The 27,400-nt window shown below is 42.8% G+C and overlaps 1 protein-coding gene across 1 annotated transcript; it reads right to left on the bottom strand.

Annotated features, from left to right (window-relative positions):
• Positions 1-13,907: 13,907 nt before the first annotated feature.
• On the bottom strand, positions 13,908-27,105 carry LOC125551525 (villin-2-like). The gene is made up of 24 exons (XM_048714781.1): positions 26,844-27,105; positions 26,036-26,143; positions 25,839-25,938; positions 25,673-25,741; positions 25,339-25,575; positions 25,083-25,260; positions 24,866-24,998; positions 24,030-24,189; positions 23,800-23,953; positions 23,618-23,718; positions 23,365-23,523; positions 22,988-23,056; positions 22,842-22,910; positions 22,439-22,576; positions 21,555-21,683; positions 20,240-20,387; positions 20,100-20,110; positions 19,869-20,009; positions 19,663-19,788; positions 15,300-15,356; positions 15,090-15,188; positions 14,803-15,001; positions 14,529-14,713; positions 13,908-14,423 (listed from the first exon to the last, which is right to left on the bottom strand). Exons 2-24 carry the CDS (start codon positions 26,089-26,091, stop codon positions 14,310-14,312), a joined length of 2,832 nt encoding a protein of 943 aa, XP_048570738.1. The 5' UTR covers positions 26,092-26,143; positions 26,844-27,105; the 3' UTR covers positions 13,908-14,309.
• Between the last annotated feature and the right edge of the window lie 295 nt (positions 27,106-27,400).

Below are 27,400 nucleotides of genomic sequence, written 5' to 3'. Positions count from 1 at the left end.
GACACTAACATGAGTAGCAACACGAGACGAACATTTCGATATATCATATGCGCAAATCGGATCTACGGACAAGGAGATATGGCATGTCAAAGAGTTGCACATGAGATGAAATATTGGGGACTTGGAAAAATATACCCCTCGCGGATCTAGGGTTTGACCCGGGCGTGGAACCCGAGGTTCGCCGGAGTTCATCGAAGATGGGCCGGGGAGGTCGGGGGAGAGGCCGGCGAGGCGGATCTCGTCCGGCCCGACCGGATCTGGCCGGCGACGAGGGGGGCGCGGCGGGGCGGTGGAGTAGGCGCGGCGACGACGGACGGCGAGGCGCGCGGGCGGGCAGCTCTGGCGGGCAATGGCGGTCGGCGTGGTGGCGAGGCGCGCGAGCGAGGTGGCGGCAAGCGGGAGGCGGCGGTACCCAGGTGATGGGCTGGGAGGGCCTGCTGTGGGCTCACAGGCCGCGGGTGGACACGTGTCGGGCGGTGGTTGGTCTGGGCGCGGCGGCGGACGCGTCCGGTGCCCGCGGACTGATGTCTACCACACAACCTTCTTCTTGTAGACGTTGTTGGGCCTCCAAGTGCAAAGGTTTGTAGGACAGTAGCAAATTTCCTTCCAGTGGATGACCTAAGGTTTATCAATCTGTGGGAGGCGTAGGATGAAAATGGTCTCTCTCAAACAACCCTGCAACCAAATAACAAAGAGTCTCTTGTGTCCCCAACACACCCAATACAATAGTAAATTGTATAGGTGCACTAGTTCGGCGAAGAGATGGTGATACAAGTGCAATATGGATGGTAGATATAGGTTTTTGTAATCTAAAAATATAAAAACAGCAATGTAACTAATGATAAAGGTGAGCGAAAACGGTATTGCAATGCGTTGAAACAAGGCCTAGGGTTCATACTTTCACTAGTGCAAATTCCCTCAACAATAATAACATAATCGGATCATATAACTATCCCTCAACATGCAACAAAGAGTCACTCCAAAGTCACTAATAGCAAAGAACAAACGAAAAGATTATTGTAGGGTACGAAACCACCTCAAAGTTATCCTTTCTGGTCGATCTATTCAAGAGTCCGTAGTAAAATAACATGAAGCTATTCTTTCCGTTTAATCTATCCTAGAGTTCTTACTAGAATAACACCTTAAGACACAAATCAACCAAAACCCTAATGTCACCTAGATACTCCAATGTCACCTCAAGTATCTGTGGGTATGATTATACGATATGCATCACACAATCTCAGATTCATCTATTCAACCAACACAAAGAACTTCAAAGAGCACCCCAAAGTTTCTACCGGAGAGTCAAGACGAAAAAGTGTGCCAACCCCTATGCATAAGTTCACGAGGTCACGGAACTCGCAAGTTGATCACCAAAACATACATCAAGTGGATCACGTGAATATCCCATTGTCACCACAGATAAGCACAGGCAAGACATACACCAAGTGTTCTCAAATCCTTAAAGACTCAATCCGATAAGATAACTTCAAAGGGAAAACTCAATTCATCACAAGAGAGTAGAGGGGGAGAAACATCATAAGATCCAACTATCATAGCAAAGCTTGCGATACTCAAGATCGTGCCGAATCAAGAACACGAGAGAGAGAGAGAGAGATCAAACACATAGCTAGTGGTACATACCCTCAGCCCCGAGGGTGAACTACTCCCTCCTCGTCATGGAGAGCGCCGGGATGATGAAGATGGCCACCGGAGAGGGATTCCCCCTCCGGCAGGGTGCCGGAACGGGTCTAGATTGGTTTTCGGTGGCTACGGAGGCTTGCGGCGGCGGAACTCCCGATCTAGGTTTCTTTCTGGAAGTTTGGGTATATATAAGAGGTGTTGGAGTCGGCAACAAGTCAAGGGGGTCCCCGAGGCGGCCACGAGGTAGGGGGCGCACCCCACACCCTCGTGGGTGCCTCGGGGCTCTTCTGGCCCATCTCCGGTACTCCGTTGGCTTCTTCTGGTCCAAAAATTATCTCCGTGAATTTTCGGATCAGTTGGACTCCGTTTGGATCAATTGGACTCCGTTTGGTTGTCCTTTTCTGCAATACTCAAAAACAAGGAAAAAACAGAAACTGACACTGGGCTCTGGGTTAATAGGTTAGTCCCAAAAATCTTATAAAATAGCATATAAATGCATACAAAACATCCAATGTTGATAATATAATAGCATGGAACAATCAAAAATTATAGATACGTTGGAGACGTATGAAGCATCCCCAAGCTTAATTCCTGCTCGTCCTCGAGTAGGTAAATGATAAAAACGTAATTTTTAATGTGGAATGCTTCCTAACATAATTTTCAATGTAATTTTCTTTATTGTGGCATGAATATTCAGATCTGAAAGACTCAAGACAAAAGTTTAATATTGACATAAAAATAATAATACTTCAAGCATACTAATAAAGCAATCATGTCTTCTCAAAATAACATGGCCAAAGAAAGCTATCCCTACAAAATCATATAGTCCGGCTATGCTCTATCTTCATCACACAAAATATTTAAATCATGCACAACCCCGATGACAAGCCAAGCAATTGTTTCATACTTTTGATGTTCTCAAACCTTTTCAACTTTCACACAATACATGAGCGTGAGCCATGGACATAGCACTATAGGTGGAATAGAATGGTGGTTGTGGAGAAGATAAAAAGGAGAATATAGTCTCACATCAACTAGGGTATCAATGGGCTATGGAGATGTCCATCAATAGATATCAATGTGAGTGAGTAGGGATTTCCATGCAACGGATGCACTAGAGCTATAAGTGTATGAAATCTCAAAAAGAAACTAAGTGGGTGTGCATCCAACTTGCTTGCTCACGAAGGCCTAGGGCATTTTGAGGAAGCCCATCATTGGAATATACAAGCCAAGTTCTATAATGAAAGATTCCCACTAGTATATGAAAGTGACAACATAGGAGACTCTCTATCATGAAGATCATGGTGCTACTTTGAAGCACAAGTGTGGTAAAAGGATAGTAGCATTACCCCTTCTCTCTTTTTCTCTCATTTTTTTGTTTTTGTTTTGTTTTTTGTTTTTTGGTCTTTCTTTTTTTATGGCCTCTTTTTTCTCTTATTTTTATTTTTCGCCCGGAGTCTCATCCCGACTTGTGGGGGAATCATAGTCTCCATCATCCTTTCCTCACATGGGACAGTGCTCTAATAATGATGACCATCACACTTTTATTTACTTACAACTCAAGAATTATAACTCGATACTTAGAAAAAAATATGACTCTATGTGAATGCCTCCGGTAGTGTATCGGGATGTGCAATGAATCAAGAGTGACATGTATGAAATAATTATGAATGGTGGCTTTGCCACAAATACAATGTCAACTACATGATCATGCAAAGCAATATGACAATGATGGAGCGCGTCATAATAAACGGAACGGTGGAAAGTCGCATGGCAATATATCTCGAAATGGATATGGAGATTCCATAATAGGTAGGTATGGTGGCTGTTTTGAGGAAGATAAATGGTGGGTTTATGGTACCGGCGAAAGTTGAGCGGTACTAGAGAGGATAGCAATGGTGGAAGGGTGAGAGTGTGTATAATCCATGGACTCAACATTAGTCATAAAGAACTCACATACTTATTGCAACAATCTATTAGTTATCGAAACAAAGTACTACGCGCATGCTCCTAGGGGGATAGATTGGTAGGAAAAGACCATCGCTCATCCCCGACCGCCACTCATAAGGAAGACAATAAAAAAATCATGCTCCGACTTCATCACATAACGGTTCCCCATACGTGCATGCTACGGGAATCACAAACTTTAACACAAGTATCTCTCAAATTCACAACTACTCAACTAGCATGACTCTAATATCACCATCTTCATATCTCAAAACAATCATCAAGTATCAAACTTCTTATAGTATTCAATGCACTCTATATGAAAGTTTTTATTATACCCATCTTGGATGCCCATCATATTAGGACTAGTTTCATAACCAAAGCAAATTACCATGCTGTTTAGGACTCTCAAAATAGTATAAGTGAATCATGAGAGTCCATCTGTTTCTTCAAAATAAAACCACCGCCATGCCCTAAAAAGATATAAGTGAAGCACTAGAGCAAATGACAAACTACTCCAAAAGATATAAGTGAAGATCAATGAGTAGTCGAATAATTATGCAACTATGTGAAGACTCTCTAACATTTAAGAATTTCAGATCTTGGTATTTTATTCAAACAGAAAGCTGGACAAAATAAAATAAAATGACGCTGCAAGCAAAACACATATCATGTGGTGAATAAAAATATAGCTCCAAGTAAGGTTACCGATGAACAAAGACGAAAGAGGGGATGCCATCCGGGGCATCCCTAAGCTTAGGCTCTTGGTTGTCCTTGAATATTATCTTGGGGTGCCTTGGGAATCACCAAGCTTAGGCTCTTGCCACTCCTTCTTCCATAGTCCATCAAAACTTTACCCAAAACTTGAAAACTTCACAACACAAAACTTAACAGAAAACTCGTAAGCTCCGCTAGTATAAGAAAATGAATCACCACTTAGGTATTGTTGTGAACTCATTCTAAATTCATATTGGTGTAATATCTACTGTATTCTAATTTCTCTATCGTTCATACCCTCCGATACTACTCATAGATTCATCAAAATAAGCAAACAACACAATGAAAACAGAATCTGTCAAAAACAGAATAGTCTGTAGCAATCTATAGGTTTCGAATACTTCTGTAACTCCAACAATTCTGATAAATTAGGATGACCAAGAAAATTTGTATATTGATCTACTGCATTTGGAGTTGGTATTTTATCGCTCTTTGGTAAAAATGAAAATTATTCTCGTGACCGCATACTTTTTTGTTTTTATCAGCAAGTTCAAACAACAATCACCCAAGAAGATCCTAAAGGCTTTACTTGGCACAAACACTAATTAAAACATAAAAAACACAATCATAACAGAGGCTAGATAAACTATTTATTACTAAACAGGAACAAAAAGTAAAAAACAAAAATAAAGTTGGGTTGCCTCCCAACAAGCGCTATCGTTTAACGCCCCTAGCTAGGCATGATGATTTCAATGATGCTCACATAAAAGATAAGAATTGAAACATAAAGAGAGCATCATGAAGAATATGACTAGCACATTTAAGTCTAACCCACTTCCTATGCATAGGGATTTTGTGAGCAAACAACTTATGAGAACAAGAATCAACTAGCATAGGAAAGCAAAACAAGCATAGCTTCAAGATTTTCAACACATAGAGATGAAACTTGATATTATTGTAATTCCTACAAGAATATGTTCCTCCTTCATAATAATTTTCAGTAGTATCATGAATGAATTCAACAATATAACCATCACATAAAGCATTCTTTTCATGATCTGCAAGCATAGAATTTTTATTACTCTCCACATAAGCAAATTTCTTCTCATGAATAGTAGTGGGAGCAAACTCAACAAAATAACTATCATGTGAGGCATAATCCAATTGAAAGTTAAAATCATGATGACAAGTTTCATGGATATCATTATTCTTTATAGCATATGTGTCATCACAATAATCATCATAGATAGGAGGGATGCTTTCATCATAATAAATTTGCTCATCAAAACTTGGGGGACAAAAAATATCATCTTCATCAAACATAGCATCCCCAAGCTTGTGGATTTGCATATCATTAGCATCATGGGTATTCAAAGAATTCATACTAACAACATTGCAATCATGCTCATCATTCAAATATTTTGTGCCAAACATTTTAATGCATTCTTCTTCTAACACTTTGGCACAATTATCGGAATCCTTATTTTTCACCAAAGATATTAAAAAGATGAAGCATATCAGGCACCCTCAATTCCATTTTTTTGTAGTTCTCTTTTATAAACTAAACTAGTGATAAAACAAGAAACAAAAAGATTCGATTGCAAGATCTAAACATATACCTTCAAGCGCTAACCTCCCCGGCAATGGCGCCAGAAAAGAGCTTGATGTCTACTACACAACCTTGTTCTTGTAGACGTTGTTGGGCCTCCAAGTGCAGAGGTTTGTAGGACAATAGCAAATTTCCCTCAAGTGGATGACCTAAGGTTTATCAATTTGTGGGAGGCGTAGGATGAAGATGGTCTCTCTCAAACAACCCTGCAACCAAATAACAAAGAGTCTCTTGTGTCCCCAACACACCCAATACAATGGTAAATTGTATAGGTGCACTAGTTCGGTGAAGAGATGGTGATACAAGTGCAATATGGATGGTAGATATAGGTTTTTGTAATCTGAAAATATAAAAACAGCAAGGTAACTAATGATAAAGGTGAGCGAAAACGGTATTGCAATGCGTTGAAACAAGCCTAGGGTTCATACTTTCACTAGTGCAAGTTCTCTCAACAATAATAACATAATCGGATCATATAACTATCCCTCAACATGCAACAAAGAGTCACTCCAAAGTCACTAATAGCGGAGAACAAACGAAGAGATTATTGTAGGGTACGAAACCACCTCAAAGTTATCCTTTCTGATCGATCTATTCAGGAGTCCATAGTAAAATAACACGAAGCTATTCTTTCTGTTTAATCTATCCTAGAGTTCGTACTAGAATAACACCTTAAGACACAAATCAATCAAAACCCTAATGTCACCTAGTTACTTCAATGTCACCTCAAGTATCTGTGGGTATGATTACACGATATGCATCACACAATATCAGATTCATCTATTCAACCAACACAAAGAACTTCAAAGAGCGCCCCAAAGTTTCTACTGGAGAGTCAAGACGAAAACGTGTGCCAACCCCTATGCGTAAGTTCACGAGGTCACGGAACTCGCAAGTTGATCACCAAAACATACATCAAGTGGATCACATGAATATCCCATTGTCACCACAGATAAACACATGCAAGACATACATCAAGTGTTCCCAAATCCTTAAAGACTCAATCCGATAAGATAACTTCAAAGGGAAAACTCAATTAATCACAATAGTAGATTGGGAGAAACATCATAAGATCCAACTATAATATCAAAGCTCGCGATACATCAAAATCGTGTTGAATCAAGAACACGAGAGAGATCAAACACATAGCTAGTGGTACATGCCCTTAGCCCCGAGGGTGAACTACACCCTCCTCGTCATGGAGAGCGCCGGGATGATGAAGATGGCCACCGGAGAGGGATTCCCCCCTTCGGCAGGGTGCCGGAACGGGTCTAGATTGGTTTTCGGTGGCTACAGAGGCTTGCGGCGGCGGAACTCCCAATCTAGGTTTCTTTCTGGAAGTTTGGGTATATATAAGAGGTGTTGGAGTCGGGAACAAGTCAGGGGGGTTCCCGAGGCGGCCATGAGGTAGGGGGCGCGCCACCCAGGGGGTAGGGCGCGCCCCCACCCTCGTGGGTGCCTCTGGGCTCTTCTGGCCCATCTCTGGTACTCCGTGGGCTTCTTCTAGTCCAAAAATTATCTCCGTGAATTTTTAGGTCAGACTCCGTTTGGTTTTCCTTTTCTGCAATACTCAAAAACAAGGAAAAAACAGAAACTGGCACTGGGCGTTGGGTTAATAGGTTAGTCCCAAAAATCATATAAAATAGCATATAAATGCATATAAAACATCCAAGGTTGATAATATAATAGCATGGAACAATCAAAAATTATAGATACGTTGGAGACGTAGCATGGACGTGTCCGGCGCGGAGGGTGGAGGTGCATCTAGGGTTTCATCCTCAATTTGAGGAGGGGGCATATTTATAGGTAGGGGGAGCTAGGAGAGTCCAAATGAGGTGCGGTTTTCGCCCACACGATCATGATCCAACAACGGAGAGTATGGAGGGGGTTTAGATGGACTAGTGGGCTGTTTTGGGGGTGTTGGGCTGCAATGAGAGAGGGGTTTTTGTGGTTACCCGGTTAACCATTGGGGCATCGAACGACCTCCAAATGGAACGAAATTTGACAGGCGGCCTACCGGTGATGTACCAAGGCCACTCGACAAACCTCGGACCATTCCGAGAACGTTTTTCTACTGCTCACGAAACGAGATCTGAGCGGTGTAACGGGTGCATGTGGGAGTGTCGAATTCCGAAACAGACAACGGGGAAAATGACCGGATGCATGAGACGAACACGAATGCCAATGATATGCACATGATGACATGGTAATAAATGCATTACATGAACAAAATGCAAAACGAAAGACAAAACCCCAACCATGGAGGATATAACATATCACATAACCGGAAATGGCAAGAGTTGGAGTTACAATTATGGAATGTTACATCCGGGGCATTACATACCGCTAGGATGGGCGGTAATACCGCTTGGGGTGGGCGGTAGTACCGCTTGTGTCGGGGAAATTCACAATTCTGGATCGGGGGAGTTTTTGGGGTGGGAAAGGATGATTTCGGGGTCAAATTTTGAGAAATTTCGTGGATGGAAAGTGGAGAAAATTGGGGAGATGCTAGATCCACTAGTAACAAAGCAAATCCATGGATCAAATCCAACAAAACTTCATCACACCAACAAATCAAAAAATTGGGGCTATTTTTGGTGGGGAATTTTTGAAATTGGGACAAGATCAACAAAACTAGGCTAGAAAACAAAGGGGGGGCTCTGAAATCGCGATCAACGTGGCTCATGATACCAAGATTATGTAGGGTAGAACCTTAGGTGGCCGATCTTTCATGATTGGAGCAAATCCCATGAAGAAAACAAAGAACACTAGGATAAATCACGAGGGGATTCACGAGAGGAAACACGAGAGAATCACTCAAACCAACAAGAACAATCACACGTATGCTAGATCCTCGAAACACAAAAGAGATACACGATCCGAATACAACAAAGGACGATACATAGGGTAGCCGGTTCTTCTCCGTGAGGAGGTCTTGATGTCTTCCCGTTAGGGGTCTTGTATCCAAGTGGATCTTCTCCGAAGAGGTGTCGGTCTCTCTCATGGAGTAGATTTGGATGGATGAGCGAAGCTCTATCTCACATATGAGCTAACACAACGCTGACCCTAGCTAGGAAGAGGTGGGGGAGTATATATAGTCTAAGCCCGTGAAGGGGTAAGTGAGAAGTGGGATACATGGGCCCTTGGCCCGTTCTCTACGCACAGGCAGGGCGGTAGTACCGGACCCTAGGGCGGTAGTACCGCTTTAGCGGTAGTACCGCTTGGGCTGGGCGGTAGTACTAGACTCGTATCGCTCGATCACAGGAGTTTGTCGGGTTGAGCGGCAGTAGAGCGGATGTGGGTTGGTAGTACAGCTTGTGGGCCTTTAGCAGTAGTACCGCTTGTTGTGGGCAGCAGTACCGCCCGTTTCGGACTGGGCGGACCCTCTTCATGTCCATGTTCCTTGGTGTCCTCGCCATCTTGTCCGTTGGACGTAGCTGCTCTGTGGCCTTCATCCAAGTACCTGATCACACATAATGTTTCTGTTTCAGGTAGCAGCCATGTCACGTGAGTGGAAAATGGTAGTTCGGAGAGGAGCGAGTTCACCTTATCTTCGATAGCTTTTGCTCGGGCTCTTGTCATGGGTCCAAGTGGTGTCGTGGGAGATGTAGATACATCCATGGGGATGATCGTGGGTAGGGCTGCAAGAAAAGCTCGAGGCTCGTGAGCCGCTCGAGATCAACTCGTTTTTTGACTCGACTCGAGATCGACTCGAAAATAAACAAGCTGAGTTTGAACACTTTATGTAGCTCGACCGAGAAACGAGCCGATCTTGAGCCAATGTTGGCTCGATCGATTTTAGCTCGATAGCTCGACAGAGTATCATTATGTTAAATGATCATGCCATATATTAAATGAAAATAAGATAATTTATTACCATATATGTTGTTCATATTTTTTCTCCATTTTATTTATCAACGAACATGGAAACTTAATTAAGTGCAGAGAAGATTTAGGCCTAATTATGGCACGTGGTTGATTATGTGTTAAATATCCTATATTTTTGGCGAAGGTTCCTTGCATATTCACCTTAATTTTTTGTTTTTCATCCATAGATTTATAATTTTTATCATCTCATTTAGCTCGAAATTAGCTCGAGATCGACTCGAGATCGTTACAAGCTGAGCATGAGTCATGTTCTACAGCTCGATCATGAGCTTCACTTAGTTTGAGCTCGCTCAAATTTTCATATGAGTTGAGCTGAACCAACTCCAACTCGCTCGAGTTCGACTCGTTTGCAGCCCTAATCATGGGATGCTCCGCATCACTTACGATAGTATATAATTAGCACTATCAATACACTAACATTCCATAGTTGTTTGCCTACAGTACCAGTGTACATGGTTATGGCCTGTAGCCCATTGATGTTAGCCTGCCTAAATTACAGATTTATTTGAGTAATAAAAAGAAGAGCACAAAAAGGAAAAACAAATTCACTTAAATTTGTTAGTCAAGTCAAAACCTGCGGGAACCTGAATTTTTTTCCGGTTAAAGATATACTAGAGGCTAACGCGCGCTTCGCCGCTCCGTTCTTCAGTCGTGGGATTAACTCTTTTGTACCTAGTAGACTATGGTAATCAGTTGTCTTGTTTAGATTTTATCTGTGTTGGCTTGTGTTTAATTTATGTTCTAGCTGTGTTTAGTGTTCGTATACCGTGTCAAGTTACTATTAGAGACACTGTTTGTTCCAAAAGGAGAGTAAAGTTGTTTGGTGCATAGTTGTGGTGTCTTTATACGTTCCGTTTTTGGTGTCAGCCCGTGGTGGTTGTTTGAGCCTTTCGGGAGCTCCTATTTCACATTCAAACTGTGGAATTGCTGATATAGCGCTCACATGGGCTGCCCCACGAAAGCTCTCGTTCGCTAAGTTTAGCTCCCTGCTCCTCTCGTGTGCTTAGTTGTTTTCCCGCTCACCCCATGTCTAGCTCAAAAAATAGGCTAACTTTTTTAATCAAATATTTTAGCTTAATTAACAAATGTCCAAGGATTTTTAAAAATATGGTAAATTTTAAAATCATGAATTTTAGAAAAAAAAATCATGATTTTTTTTTAAAAAATGGTCACAATAAAATAGGTTTTCAAACTTTTTAAAAGTTCAAACTTAAAAAATGGTCTTGAAATTTAAAAATATCTGTGTTTAATATTAATGAATCCGAGTAAAAGTGAATTTAAACAAATGTTTGTTTTTTAATGTTTACAAAATTTAATAAGCGCTCATGAATTAAATGGGAAAGAATAAAAAATAAAAAAGAGAAATAAACTTTACATCAGACAACCTTACAAGCAGGGCACTCAGTGACCCCATAATCCCCGAATCACCAGAAGGCTTCAAATCATGGAAACTTAGTATCTCTATAGATTTAGGTGCATAAGAGATACTAAAATTGTGAAATGTGTAGGGTAATCTATCTTACGAATCACCCGGGAAAAAAGTCTTAAGATTACTTGCCAACAGAAGAAATAACCCTTGTGGCTATATCCTACATCATAATTCAGATCACAAGAAAAGATGGATCAGGTCGTTCCCCTCAGAAACTATAAACTGACTTGCATGTAGCAATCACAAAGACTACTAAATCAGTCTATAAATTTGATTGTACACATTCATGCAATATTGTAGAGAGAATAACATGACTCACATGAGCTTACAAAACTTTGCTGTTGTACTAACCTCGCTCCATCAGTTTTCTCATGCTTTATAATTTAAGCATTGTCCCTTATTTCAGTCAGGCTACAGAACAGAATCGAAGACAAGAGGCAGGGGACAAACAGGGGATTCCATCCAGTGAATATGAAGGGGATACATACCTCTGGTGTAGCCGAGGCAGGCGAAATTGGACGGTTGGACAGATGGTCTTCGATTAGCCACATGTTGAAGTGTATATGTGGATTGTCTGGATGGTTGGACAGATGGATGGATGGAAGTCAACATGTGGCTAGTACATCTTAAGTCGACACTTCTTCCTCCAGCGAACTCGACGGCGACATTGTACGTTGTGTCAAAAAAGCAATTTGGATAGGCTTTGATGGAGCTTATGGTCCAAGGACGCAATCTGATGGAGATTCCATCCGAGGACCGCTCCTTCTTATAGCAAGCAACTCAAATCCAGGTCGGGCACTCCATTGCTAGGTGTTGGACAAGGACACGGACTCCGATCGTCCATCCAAATCACGACACGGGAGCAGCTCGTTGGAGATTGAGAAGGATACGACGGAGGAGGCCGGAGAGGATTGGCGGCGGCAGACATGTCACATTGAAGCGCACCCGCGGCCGGCGTACCCACCAGAAAATGTTCCCCCTTCTGTCCTCCATCAAGCGCAGCAAGGATGGCTGTCCGGCAACAAGGGCACCGCCCATGAACCTCTCCTGCTCCGCTGGCACCGTCCCTGAACCTCTCATGCTCCTCCGCGTCGTGCCTGAACCTCTCCCACTCCGCCTGCCCCTCAACCTCTCCTGCTTCGCTGCGGCTGGAAAGGAAGCAGGAGACGGTTGTAGCCGTCCGGTGACAAGGGCTCAACCAGCTTCTCCCGCTCCGCCGCGCCGCCCCTTCTGCTGCTGCTCCGCCCAGCTCCGCCCGCACCTCACCTTTTTCAACGAACCGTTTTTATTAGAAGAAGGACTGCGGGTTGTATTAAAAACACATGGGGGTTTAGCAAAAGCGCGACGACAATGAGCTGACGGGCAAAAGCGATAATCGCTTTATTATTAGGGAAAGAAAGAAAAGATGTTTGTACAGTAGACCCACCCTATTCTCCTAACCTCATCCTATCCCCCTCCCCTCCTCTCACACACACAAAACTTATCCATAACAATATTCATATGAAATTTCCATATCCATTTCCATATATACATGCATGCATATATAAATTAATTTCATTATTCATATGTGTAGAGGTGCATATGGTACCCAAATAAGAATAGGATAGATATGTCAAAAGAAGGTCTGATTACAACTATTCATTGTTAAGTTTCATGCACTAGTTAACACAATAAAAGTCTGAACTAATGGAACAGATTAGACAATCCATACACTTCAACACCCCCTCTCACGTGTGACGCGGAAAGACGACACGTGAATAGACTCATAGATATGACTCCAGAGGACTATACATGGGCACAGAGGGGGCGAGGGCAAGATTTTTTTGATAAATTGCAAAAGTCAGAACTTGAACTCAATATCTTAGCCCCTGATACCATGTTAAGCTTCATGTACTAGCCACATGTTGACTTCCCGCGTCACATGTGAGAGAACGTGTTGAAGTGTATATGTGGATTGTCTAGCCCTTTTCATCATTTCAGACTTTTGGTTTCATTGGCTAGAGTCCAAAATGGTGGAGTGCGCCGCCGGGAGGGGAGGAGCGGCCTGGGGAGACGGCCGGAGGAGAAGCTGTCGGGGTGTGGGTAGGTGTGGGCAGCACAATGACAGTGAGGAGGAGGCGGCAGGGGATCAGTATGTATAAGAAATAATTCAGGTCAGATCAGCTAACGAGTGCTTACGGCCGGCAACTTGGCAAAACAGTCCACGTGGTGAAAAGAAAAAAAATATCTTACAAAAACTATGCCAAGTATGGTAATGTGGGAGCTTGACAAACTCGGCGGTAATGTGGGAGCTTGACAAACTCGGCCTGCCATGACAGAGTACACAACAACCGATGTTGTCGCCACATGGCACAAACTTTGCCGAGTTTTTTTTTTTTGAATTGTTTGGATTGCTTACCACATGTTTCATGTGGTAAACTTTGCCGAGTTTGGCCTGCAAGAAACTCAGCATAGTTAGTATAAGCCGAGTTTATTTTGCTTACCGAGTTCCCTTTACCTAGCTCTCAGCAACGGAATGCCTCTGCCAAGTCATTACCAAGAACCGTACTCGGCTTACGTTGTTTTTTTTCGAGCTCCCGCAGTTTGACTCTCGGCAAAGATAACAACACTCGACAACGACCAATTTCCAAGTAGTGACACACAAAAAATACAAGTCTAAAAGGCAGAAGTATATTTTGTCAAAAGAAAACAAAAGTAAAAGCAGAAATCTGGATATGAATTTGTGTCATACATCTCAGTGCCAACATAGCATGACCATCAGAAACGAAACGACGCCAAGAGCGGCCCTTGTTACAAATTTGAGCATGGAAATAGTGTACACAATGTGCATCGACGAAGAATAACCACGAGAAGCTCAGAGTAATTGATGTAGGAACGACCCTTGGACTTGCGTAACGCAGATCATGTAGGAATAATATAAATAATACTGTACCCTATAAAACTTGGGGAAATCAAATCAGCAGATAAACCAGCAGCAGGTAGTCTCGCGTCTGGAACATGAAAAGACTGCTGGGCATGCATGGGCTTGTTCATGGAAGAGAAAACTAGGATGCACCGGCCGGAGAAGGCTATGCTTCAGAAAAGATCCGCTTTTCTTTTCTGCTGTTCTTGCTTCCACCTTGGCTGCTTGTAGAACTCCTCCTTGCTCATACCAAATACAGTCTGGAATTCACTGTCCGACAAATATGTCTGCAAAAGCATATATAGTGGAATAAGCCTTTGAAATCCGGCAGGTTATAGATTTCTATGGCCGACTTTATTATCATTAAAAAAAAGGCTATGAAAATGACAAACCTCTCTGCGCTTGTAATCTATTCCACGGACAGGGTCGGTAGACTTTGATATCAGACGGTCATAGCTGAAGACTGTTTCACCACCATTTTCGTTGGCAGTCTCTTCCCGTGATACGTCAGGCTCAGTTCGCTCCCCCTCATCCACCATATCAAATTCTGAGGACCCCGCTGCTTCACCCTCTGCATCTGTTAATCAGCTCAAGTTGTTAATACGTACAGTATTTGGTATCAATCAAGATGAAGAAACAAGAACGTAAACACAAATCTCCGCTTACCAATGCGGGGGCTTTCGGCAGCTAAAACATTAGACAATGCTGAAACAGCAGCTGCTCTCTGAGACCCTTGACCTGCACGAGATTGTGATTGTGGGCTTTTGGGTTTCCCTGACGTATTGAGTGCAGATGATAATGCAGCCAATGCCGAAGCACGCTGAGTAGGTCCACCATCACCAGAGCTTTGAGGCCTATCAGTAGACTAAAGAAGATCACAACATTAGTTGACTTGTCAGATATGCATTTTATTAATTAGTTAATAATAGTTGGCTAAGAAATGCTTAACTTACCTGTTTATCCTGGGAAGATGGATTAAAAGCGGATGAAAGTGCAGCCAGTGCTGATGCCCTTTGAGTTGGTCCACCATCACCTGAGCCCTTAGGCCCGCTCTGCAAGCAATTATTAACTACTTTACAAAACTGAAATTGGCTTTACATTTCCAAGTACCTTTTCCATAAACAATAGAGCAAATACTTCAAGAGAAAAAAAATGTAACTTGCCTCTGAACGCATTCCAAACATAAGTGAAAGTTTCTTCTGAAATGAATTCCCGTGAATCTGTTTCAAGGGCGAAGTTTATTATAAAACATCCTAAAACAAGTGTGAGAAAGGAAAGTGGTACGACCAAATGTGATAACACAGGCCAGTGTAAGAAATCAAGGAGAAATAGCAATGCTGGCATTTACCACAGCGATATAATTATGGAGGCGAGATAGAAGAAAGAAAAAGAACAGTGAAAAGGGTATAGGGTAGTTCTATCACTTCAACAATCCTCCTACTGAGTTTTCAGGGTTAACTTAACTTACAGGTATAGAATCACTTCAACAATCCTCCTACTGAATTTTCAGGGTTAACTCAAACTTACAGGTATAGAATTGATTGGGTTAGTTTAGAAAGTTGTGAACGTAAACCCCTAAAATCTAAATAATCCAGCTCCCAGATATATATTTTTTGGACAGTACCAGAACAGGAATGCCAGCGGACTTGATAAGAGGAGCAGATATTCCATGGAACCATGATAAAGTCTGGATAATTCTGGTACCTCCAAAGCGACTTCTCGAGATAGTCTATTTGGCCGCTCCGAACAAATACGACACCGGCTGTAGGATGATCTCAAGTAGTGTCGGTTAAAAACACATATTTGACTTCTTTAGGAACTTATCAATTGGTTCTTAACCTTGTTAACTATTCTCCCAAGCAATCTTTGGTAATGGTGATGGTTTTGCTTGATTCTTTTAAGCTCATGTAGTAACTGCTAGAGTAGGTGGTCTGGTAGAGCTAGTAGGCAATGTTTCTCATATTTCCTTCATTTCACTAGATTGTCCACAACCTTGGGATTCTCCATTTCAAATAAATGTCCATTGAGATAACCAGGGTGTAGTAAGCTTCTGCAATTTACGTATGCCGTTCATAGTAATTTTTTACAAACTTTTTCTTACATTAAATTATTTCTTTGATGTGTATGTGGTGGGCTAGGGATAGTTATAGTCAAATAGCGGAGTAATATACTTTACCTGCAAGCTTGCAGCCCCAGCAAAAACTTATGACTTTACGGTTTTCAATACAAAGCTCAGCCATAACAGCCTTTGCTCTAAAATAAATATTAAGGTTTTGAATTAAAGAATACAAGCACTGACAACTTACAGGAAAAAAACACTTTACATACATGTAATGCTCATGGCACTTTTTTTTTTGAGACTATGGCTGTGGGAGCAGCTCATCAACCGCGGAAAAAAATCATCTTATTTTACATCAAATTCAAATTTGTATTCCCAAACGTTTCTGTTTTCTTCCACCAGCTATCATATTGTCACCACTTTGCACAATTTCTTTATATGGACGAAGATATCCATGTTTACAGTTCGTCCAATTATTTTAGATTTTGATATCTGAGCAGAATTATGTCTAACCTCCCAAGTCCCTTAGTGGCTTGTATTAACCAATATTGGGCCAAATTAGTGAAAACAAAGTGTGTACACCAACTGCAGTTACTTCCCAAGATTCATAAGTTCCTGTGGATTAGTTTTCTAGATTCTTCACGTCGCTCACTTTGAATAAGGTACTGCACCTCCTGTGGACCAAATTTGTGCTCACTGCGATCACGATTTACCATATGCTTTCCCTTGAGCTCCCTCCATGGATTTTCAAGACCATCACCGAGCTCTGCCATATTTTTTTCTGGAGGGGCACCAAGGAGGCAAAGGGAGGTCATTGCCTGGTTGCTTGAGAGCTGATTTGCAAACCATTGGCATTCATCGACTTAATTATCTCAATAAGGCTTTGCAGATTCGCTGGCTCTGGCTTCAGAGAACTGGGCCAATCAGGGTTTGGCCCAGGCTATCACCCTCTATCTCCGAGGAGGCCACACAACTCTTTCTTGTGGCGACCAAGTGCACGATTAGCAGAGATGATACGGTGAGCTTTTGGCATGATAGGTAGACTGAGGGATGCAGTGCTCACGACATCGCACCAAATTTATAACCATTGGTGAAGGCTAAGGTGGTAAACGGAGATCAGTGGCGGACGCTCTAGCAGAGGGCAAGTTGATTAATGATATCAGAGGGACCCTCACCTTAGATGTGATCGTTGAATTCATGGAGCTATGGAGGCTTATCCAGATGACACCGCCGCTGAGAGATGTGGAGGACAGTTTCACTTGGAGACTGATGGCATCCGTGAAATACACAACCAGCTCGGCCTACCAAGCTTTTTTCTTCGGTACAGAGGAAGCGGACTATGCTAGTGTGCTATTGAAGAATGCTGCCCCTCCCAAGGAACAGTTCTTCACATGCCTTGTGATTAGAGATCCACGTTAGACAGCAGATCGGCTCGCCTGAAGTGGAATGCAACACCCACCCTGCTGCCTGCTTTGCAATCAGGCTGCGGAGTTCATCGACCATCTCATGGTGCAGTGCTCGTTTGCCAGACATTTCCGGGTTTTTTTCCTCCGTGGCTTCAGACTTGGGAGCTTAACTCCAAATATGAACATCAACGCGAGAGAACGGTGGTGCTCGATAAGCAACAGGTTCGGACTAAGGTCAGAGAATTGACTTCTATCATAATAGTGGGATTCCACAATCTTTGGTTAGAAAGGAACGCCAGGACTCTCTCCCCTCTCCCTCCCGCCGTGCTCCCACGAGCACCCGGGGGAACCCTAATCGCCGCTGCCCCTCACCTCCTCCCTCTGTTCCTCCCCTGCCGCCGCACAACAGTGCCACCGGGCAAAGCCTTCGTCTCCCCTCCGTGCGAGATCCATGGCTGGCGTGGGTCGGCCGCTCGTCCGGGGAAGGGGGCCAGCGGCGTTGATCCGGATCAGCGGTGAGGGCGCCTGGTGGCGTCGCGGAGGCGGCTAGGCTGGCATTTGCGGTGCGGCGGCTGCGGCGGATTCGCTCGGGCCAGATCGGGTGGGGGCGGGCCGGCGCGCACTTGGCGGCGGCGGCGGCGCGCGTGGCGGCGATGGCGGCCCTGTCCAGATCAGATCTGGTCTGGCAGGCGTGTGGGCGTCAGGCGGTGCAGGGGTGGGCTGCGACCTGGTGGGGTCGTGGCGATGGCCGTGGACCAAGGCGGCACGCCTGCTGCTGCTGGCGGCGGTGGTGGCCGGCCAGATCAGCTCGGATCTGGACCATGGCCGCCGGCGGGCGGCTCGGGGCTGGCCCTCAAGGTCCAGGTGTGAATGTGGGCTGCCACGGCATGGTGGTGGCTCATGGCGGTGGTCCGGGCCGTTCCACGGCGGCGGCTGGTCTTCTCCGGCATCGTCCTGTCGGTCAGCGGCTCGTGAGGTGGCAGGTTGGTTGCGGCGGCGGCTGGCTTGTTCTGGCGGCGGCTCGCTCGTAGGCGGCATGTGTCGGCCTTCGACCCCTCTCCTCATCATACGGACGCTACTTTCATCGAAGGGCTGTCCTTCTCCCAGCTGCGGTCGATAGTCGTCTTGAGCCCGGTGCGGCAAGACCGAGCTCGTCTCGCGCACGGTGCAGCAGGACCGACCTCGTCTCGCACACGGTGCCATATGACCGAGCTCGCCTCGCACCCAGTGCTGCACGACGGGTCGATGGAGGCCAGCTTTGGCCGGCCTATTGAGTCTCAGCGCTGGGGGCTGCCCAGGGGTGTGAAAGGCGGGTCCTTTCCACTCGTCTCTTTCGCTGTGGTAGTTGCGGATCTCGGGTGAGGTGGTGTCAAGGTCTTGGATGCCAGGGCGGCGGCCTTGGAGGTGGTAGCGCGGTGCTTTTGGGCAGAGCACGTGGCTTGGTGCTGCCCGGTGGCCATGGCCGTGTGGGCGGCATGGTAGCCGGGGTGTGGCGTTCGGTGGTGGTGAGTGTTGGCCGGGCTGAAAACCTGTTCTATCTTCGGAAGGACCGACAGTGGCGAAGCTCGTTCCCTTCGTGAAGGCGTCGTCGCGGCTCTCACTGTCCGTCATGCTGCTCCAGGGGAAACTCTGATCCTCAGATCGGGCGGTGACAGCGCTCCGGTGTCGTATCCTTCCTGAAGGTGCCGCCTTGAAGCCCACGGTTCATCGTATGCGGCTTCATTTCTTTGCGGTGGCGTGTTCCCGGTTGAGCCCCCGGTTGCTCTTGTAGTGCTAGGGGTGGTGTTGCTGCGATCAGCAGCTATGTATCCTGCCTTGGGTGCGTGCGTGTGTTGTGGTGGCATGCGTTGTACCGGGTTGTTGTTGATCGTTGCTATGTATATAAAGCGGGGCGAAAGAAACTAAAAGACAGGAAAGATTTTCATATACGAAGCCAGCAATGCCCCTCAAGTAAACCGTTCAAAATATCTGCTACCCCATATAAATGGTGATAAATAGAACAGAGTTAGAAGTGAGAGAAAAAAAAAAGTAAGATGCAATTGGTAAATAAGAATGGCATACCAGAGATCTTGTGTTATCCCAGGAGAAGTATGTCCTAAAGAAGCAAGGTTCATTCCCTTCACTGACTTTATAGAGAGGCACGTCAGGAGCAAGACCTTCGAAGGTCACCGCATGTTCTATGTATTTCTGCGGAGAAGTGGTTATTTATCTACGTTGAACGGTACTAATACAGATGAAAACAACAAATATAATACTTCATATTATACCTCGCCAATTTCAAATGCCATTTGTTTCTCTTTTGTGTCCACACACTGACCCATCCAGACAAAGACTTCGGCATGTGTGTCAAGTACCATCACATCTTCGGTCAACAGATCATCTTGTGAAAAATTGTAAACTTCAGTTACCTACAGATACAGAAGCTTTTTCAAAATTTGCAATCCTGAAGAAGTGCTGGAGCATACGAAATTTAGGCTTCATAGAATAAGATGACAAACCTCCAGCTTGCCTGATAAGTGGCGCGACATGAACAATGAAAACAACACAACAGAAGATGATTAGGGTACTTAAAGAACATAAACTCCCAAAGTAGTAGCAATAAAAAAAAATATGGATTTAAGTTCAGGATAGAACTGACCATTCCTAAATGAGAATGTGTAGAGATGGGGTTCTCTAACAACATCCTGTGTGGCATTTTTATTTGAGTAATCCTGTTTTCCACCAAGAGCAGACCAGAAAGAAGAGCTTTCAGTTCCCTCCTTGCAATGTTTGACAGCAACGCCAGGCTGTGGTTTGGAACACATCACATCGCATAATTATAGTTAGCAATAAGTAGCTGGAAATTGATGGAAATATCAAACGTTCTGTAGTAAGAACAGGATATTCGAGGGGCTTGACAACCAAGTCAGCCTCGTTTGGAAGCAGGGATTTGCCCTGTTTCCTTCTGTAGGATGCAACTGTTTCCTACAAAATGCCCGCGTTCCAAACAGGCCTTATCTGTGACAGCAATCATGTTCATATTATTTCATATTCTCTAATGTTTTACTCATGAAGGTCAGTGTTTTTTTAAGTGCTACTCACTCCGATGGATGTATCTAGTACTGAAATATTTCTAGATACATCCGTTTGAGCGACAAGTAATATGGATCGGAGGGAGTACAAAATTTACGACAGAAACTGTAAACAACCATCTTAATTCAAATATTGCATTGCTTTCATGCAATTTATTAGGTAGAAACAAGTACCCTTCAATCAAACAGACAGATTTTGTGTAGCCTTTCCAGTTGTTTGTAACTTCAGTGTCACATGTGCAACTGGTGCATCTGTTATGCATAGTGGTTTGGTTTTAATATCAGAAAATTGCATGAAAAGGCACTTAAAATAAAATGAAGAAAAATGTAGCTAAGAGCACTTTGGTATTTCTATACAAATTTGCTCATATTTGGCCACTTACAACTCGAATATGGTAAAGTTGTTAACATGAACTACCTTTAGATAAACTTGGTCAAAATAAGACTGGTATTGATACACTGTTAAATTTTATCTTGAAATTAATTCTTCTAGTAGATTAGTCCAAATAAAAATTCGGGATGATTTTTTTCCTCTCCAGGTTCACCGTAAGTTCTGCAGAAGTTTTTCATTCCAGGTGAACATGTCTCATTTATATCATAAGGATCATAGTACAAGTCACGTACATACCGCCCTTAAAAGAGTATATGGGACTCATGGCCACACACAAACACAACTAGATACAACTCAACAGATGTCATCTCATTTGATCTAAGGCCTAGAAAGATATTTTATGAGAATGAGAAAATGTAACATGAGCTTCACTTTCACAGATTTATCAAGTTCTCAATAGGAGCACAGCTTATCTTTTTTTTTGTAAACACGAAATTGCACTAACTAGAAAAGACAGAAGGGAAATAACAAGGTGGTATCTTTTTTCATACCTTCAAGAACTCAGCAATTTTTGCAGCCCACTGTTGTTGTTCATAAGAACTTGTGTTGCCAATCCATATAAACATTGAATTTCCAGATTGCAAGACAAAACAATTCGTGGAACTCAAGGATGTTGACACCTATAAAATTGTTACTGACAAGTTAATTAAAGGTAGCAAACGTTTGATTCGTACTACCTAAGGTTAGTGGTAAATATGTAAAGTTTTTAATGAGCAAAGTAAGCTAAAAGGTCATTCTGAAGAACAAGAATGTGGGCGACAGAGTTTTATTATCGGAAAATCAGTCCAATCTCTATCTCCACTATTTAGAAAGAACATAAGGTTGACGTTTGCTCTTCTTTCCTTCGTCCAAACCCCCACGTATGGTCAGCCCTCCCTCCTCCCAATTTTGATTTTTTTCCCACTCCCATCTCTGGTTTTTCCACTGGTTTTCCCTAGTACCCATTTCAAATGATTACGAAATAAAATCCATTTTTTCATAAGCAATCACATTAACTATAAAATGGCATGTAAGTCACGATGATTGTGTACAAAAACTCACCAAAATTTTAACGCGCAGATGCACAAATGATGGATGCGCAATCACAGGTTAACCTACTATATTTACTTCACAGCATTGCTTCCTAACAGCACGGGTAAACCACAATACTATGAATTTTTCACTGTTCACCATTACGGTACTCTATTATGAATCATTTATGCCAAATCATGAAACTACATTTGAGCAAAAAGAATCTCAGAAGCTAACTAAATTCTTAGTCATTATTATGATATGTCATCTTAACAACATAAAAATAAGCATTAAATACAGTTTCATAATTCCAAGAAATATTATCATTTTGAATCAAATAAGCACAGGTAGAGGTAGACCATACCTCATCGACTTGAAGTGTTTTATTGTTATGAATTGATGTTCCATTAATTCTAACAAGAGCGACACCAGTGCCAGGATATGTTTCATCTGGCAAGCCCTTCTCTTGTACAGAATTCTTGTACCCACAGCTGATTCCACCCTGCATGATTTTAGTAATATAAACTTAGTTGATACTTCCTCTGTAAACTTTTATAGGACTTTTTAGATCATACTTTAGTGATCTAAAAAGCCTTACAAAAGTTTACAGAGGGAGTACTTGACAATGTAAATATCTTCAGCTATACAGATCAATCCATAGTTTTTTTTAGAACTATCAGTCCATAGTTTGCTCCTCACAGGATAGCACTTATTATGAACCCAATCAGTATACATTACTTGAGTAAGGTAGGAAGTAGAGACCATACCTTAAGAATAACCATGGGCTGGAAAAGAGCAATAAACTGTGGAGGCTCCTTCCCTTCATAAATACGACCCTGCAATACCAAATACAAGACATGTCAAACTCCTTTCTGGATATTTTGTGCAAATTGTCACGACATAAATACAGTACCAGAATAGGTCTTCCTTTCATTGAATTCCAAATTGTATTAGTTATTTGAAGAGCCGTATGCTGATCTTCCTGTTAGAAATAAATCACAGAGTAAGTTCACAGTTTTGTGGTGGGGTGGGGATTAATAACAAACCTAGCATAGAAATAACTAATTGTGCTGAGAAGAATAAGAATTCATTAAAAATAACAGAAAGGTCAAGAAGAAAACGTGCAATACAATCAATCAAATTTATCATCACAATGATGTGGTGATCACACGCAAAGTAAGAAAAGGCACAAAAATATGGGGCAATCTCGAAAAAAAGACGAGAAAGCAAATATAACCAATAGTAAGGTGCTGTGTATAAAACATTTGAGAACGGTGAAAACCCAATTACCAGTATACTATTCTTCCCAATCCAGTAAGTTAGATAGAATTCTTCTCTTTTGTCACCCGAATGATATGTGTAGAGAACAATATAACAATCCCCGCTATGAAATTTTCCAAGATCTTCCTTCGGAAGAGCAGTCTTAGCACTGCCATCAACACACCATACCTGAAATATGTGCATAATGTTTTTATGGCACTTTCCTGTTTCCAGTTGTGGTTATTAAAATAACATGTAAATTATGATGCATGATAAGCAAAACCTCAAGCTTTCCACCGCCTTCTAGCAAAGGAGGAATTTCCTCATTTACTGCAGGGCTGTTTTTTGAGGCTCCCTTGACATCACCTTTTTTCTTCAACAGCGCTAGAGGAGAACGAAGTATTATCAACACCAATCAAAAGAGGAACTTTTTAATATCCCAATGTACAATAAAAAATAAACTACCTGCAACTTTTCCTCGGCCATCCTCCCCGCTGGCTCCTGCCGTGTTAGTTACAGGCCACGAATCAAATTTGGACTTGAACGTATGGTCCTCATAACCTTGAATTACTTGAGTTACTCTTGTTGTCTTTGGCCTATTTTGCTTAACAATGAATTCCTGCAAATCAAATATATAGATAGGATGACTTATTTGAACAAGATAACAAGCTCAAAATGATGTCCTGTGCGTTTACCTCAACCGCCACACTTGCAGCTTTCCTATCATCCACTTGTGTTACTCGACCAACCCATACATATAACTCGGACCCGCAGTCAAGTAAAAAGCATTTAGTGTTCTCAAGAATTGATTTTGTCAAAACGGTATCTTCTAACGTCAGTTTACCATTATTGACACTGCAAACATAACAGTTGACATGTGTGAAGACAGTTCAAGGAATGAATACAAAGTTGAGACTGAAAACTTGTAAAATAAATCTAGCGTACAATGGGGCAAGCAGACCTACATATATAGTACTCCCTCCATCCCATAATATAAGATGCTATTACAACCGATATACTCCATATATAGTACTCCCTCGCATATTGGTTGTAATAACATCTTATATAATGGGATGGAGGGAGTGATAAACTTTACAGGTCAACTAGAAGTCTGCTGCCCATTCAGTAGATATTACTTGACTAACAGGAAACTGCAGAAACCTATATAAAGAGCAGGCTAATCTAAGAAATGGTAATGAAAGATATCCGAACACCGTCCAAAGGATTTTAGTTTCAGCATAGAGTCGAGCTATTTCAATGGCTACGCTCTTTAACCATAAACTTCTATATGTGAAGTTTCTGTTTTACGAAGAGAGGTACGAAGTCTCCAACTTCTCAACCTACTGACTCACATCTCACAGCCCTCACTTCTGACTCTCCAATAGGTGTAACTGCCTTTTGTAGGTACAAATATGTAATTCACTATAACAATGCATAAGTTCAAAATTGATGAGTACCTAATTGTTGGTTAGTTTGATGTTGCAATCCTTTTACAATTATTTCAAAAAAAAAATTATCCTTGTAGAGGTACCTGTAAAGCTTTGTTGGTGTAGTTTCAAGAATAACATCATCATCACTTATAGCTTTCTTCCCTATTGGTGCAAAACCACCAAAAACCACCCAGAATTCACCGGAATCTGATTCTGCTTGCAATTTTCCATCATCTATTATAAAAAGCAACTATAAGTAAATACGTTTACTTGCTTCACTATGTCACAAGTATTTAGTTAAAATGTTGGCCATCTCACCAACAATTGCAACATCACAAACTCCTTCATGGTACTTGTCCTTTAAATGTTGGATCACTTCCAGTGCTTTGGCTCTTTCTTGAATATTGGAGTTAGCACCATTGAATTGATATATTTTCTTTTCAGTATCTAAGATAAAGACATCATCGTGGTTTAGTGAGGAACGAGCAAATGGAACCTGAATAAACAAGACACTGTATGATTAGTTCTTGATATGTATTTCTGGAAGCACCGGAAGAAAGGAAATGTATTACACCTCTTTAACTCTGATAGCTCTCTTTCCTTTGCAAATATACAGCCGTGTTTCAAATTTGTCCTCCTCTGGCTTTCTAAACCCAGAAGCAAAACCTCCCTCCATGGGTATAATGCATGGCTTGAAGTATGATAGGAACTTATCAGATTCATAGCCTTGGGGTTCCCTGTGCTGGACTGCACGACCCCCAAGCATGGAATCAAGTTCAACTGTCTTGATTGCTGAAGTGCCAGCTTCATCCTGTATGACAAGATATCAAGTGAGGATGAGGACTGAGCTAGAGGGAAATGCCATTGTGCTCGGTACAGAAAAGGTTTTGGTATTATAGAAGATGTACCTGACTAGAATCTTTCCCAATCCAGAAGTGAATGTCAGAGAGGTAAGCACCGCCCCTGTTACAAGTCGTCTAGCAGAAATATGAAAACCAGTAGTATTAAAAAGGGTATTCTTGGTGAGAAGAAATAGGAATTCAGAAAGATTCCTCTGAAAGAAGAAACAATCACCTGCAGAACAATATATGAATCTCCACAGTAGAATTTACCATAATCTGACTTTGGCAAAGGAACTGGCTTAAAATCTTCAATCCGCCATATTTCTGTCCCACTGTAGTGTTGTGAAGGGGCATGCAACATAAAGAGACAAGGGAAGTATTGGGCGAAAGCAAAGCAACAGGGCCTATTTGAAGAAATGAAAAGGATACGGTTTTTGGCCAGCTCCTTGAAATGCAGGATCAAGCACCTGTTTTGCACTTGACATTTAGAAGCAACCTTAAAGGGGACTCCACCACACAACACCTGGAACTTGTATACTGAGAAAGGAACCAGAGAAACACTATAGTTAGCTCATATAGAAAAAGGAGAACTATAGTTACTCTATATCCTAGATAGACATGGATTTGAATAAAATTAATAAGATACGAACGATATTAGCAGCTGGGAGAAAGGAATCAATAATGTACTCACTCCGTTCCAAATTACTCGTCGCAGAAATGGATTTATCTAGAACTAAAATACATCTAGATACATCCATACCCGCGACAAGTAATTCGGAACGGAGGGAGTAGTAAATAAGAGAAGAGCAGCCGTGACAAATCACGAGGCATGGACTGCAGTATTTCTTGCTCGGACCAAAAACTGCAAGTCTGATGAGAAGACCTGAACCTAGGCATGCATGCGCAGAACCAACGACCATGTGTGGGAATCGCATTGAAATATGTAGGCGATCGGAGACGCAGTGATCAATGTCCGATGAGCTCGGCCAACCGGATCATTGACGACAACTGACCTATATCAGACGTTGGCCGACCGCTCACATTTAACCAATTGCATTTAACCCCTATTCCTGACGATCGGTGGATGAAACAAACCACAATCCCAACCTCGAAACGTAGTGGGGACCTTTAATCCCACCCGAAATACGACACGCCGGCCGGAGCCACACACACTAGTGGGATCAAATCACAAGGAAACTAAACCTTGGCAGCCCGAGAATCGACGAGAGATGCATACCTTGGAACGATCCCGGTGGGACGGGGCGCGAGGGATGGATAGATGGGGGGATGGATGGAGGTGGCAGGAAAATGCGGAGGCGAGGCTGGCTAAATAAAGGAAGGAAGCGGGGTGGCGCTAGCTATGATTTGCTCCCGTCCTCCTCCTCCTCCTCACCACCACTCTCTTGTGTCGTGGGCGGGCGTGTGTGGGATGGAACGGAGATCTAAGAAATACAACGCAGCGGCGTTTCGGGCCTGGCTTTTTTAAGAAAACGCCCCCTGCCTATTTATACGGCAGCGGCAGAGACGGAGGAGCGAGGGAAGGGAGATGGATGCGGAACTCTTAAACCGGCAAATAGATCCGCCCGTGCGGCCCTGCGGTTGAAACGCTGCTACCCACACACACACACGGTGTGTGATGATAAACACTTTTCTTCTCACTCAGAGCTTTATTTTATTATTTTATATTTTGTTTGCGGGTTGAAAGAAATTTTTGCAAGATGTTAGGGTTACAATCGAGAGACAGAAACTCCTTGATACATTATGGTCCTTTATGTAACCATATAACAGTATGGT

The sequence above is a fragment of the Triticum urartu genome, chromosome 4 (assembly GCF_003073215.2).
Source record: "Triticum urartu cultivar G1812 chromosome 4, Tu2.1, whole genome shotgun sequence".
In the NCBI taxonomy this organism is placed as follows: Eukaryota; Viridiplantae; Streptophyta; class Magnoliopsida; order Poales; family Poaceae; genus Triticum; species Triticum urartu.
This window is presented reverse-complemented; position numbering and strand designations above follow the sequence as displayed.

Excerpts from the sequence above, each read along its gene's own strand:
- LOC125551525 (XM_048714781.1), bottom strand. The coding sequence starts at position 26,091 with ATGTCAAGTGCAAAACAGGTGCTTGATCCTGCATTTCAAGGAGCTGGC. Across the intron at positions 20,388-21,554 it reads AAATTGCTGAGTTCTTGAAG|CCTGGCGTTGCTGTCAAACA; the intron begins GTATGAAAAAAG and ends TCCAAACCACAG. Across the intron at positions 15,002-15,089 it reads CATCTTCCCAGGATAAACAG|TCTACTGATAGGCCTCAAAG; the intron begins GTAAGTTAAGCA and ends GATCTTCTTTAG.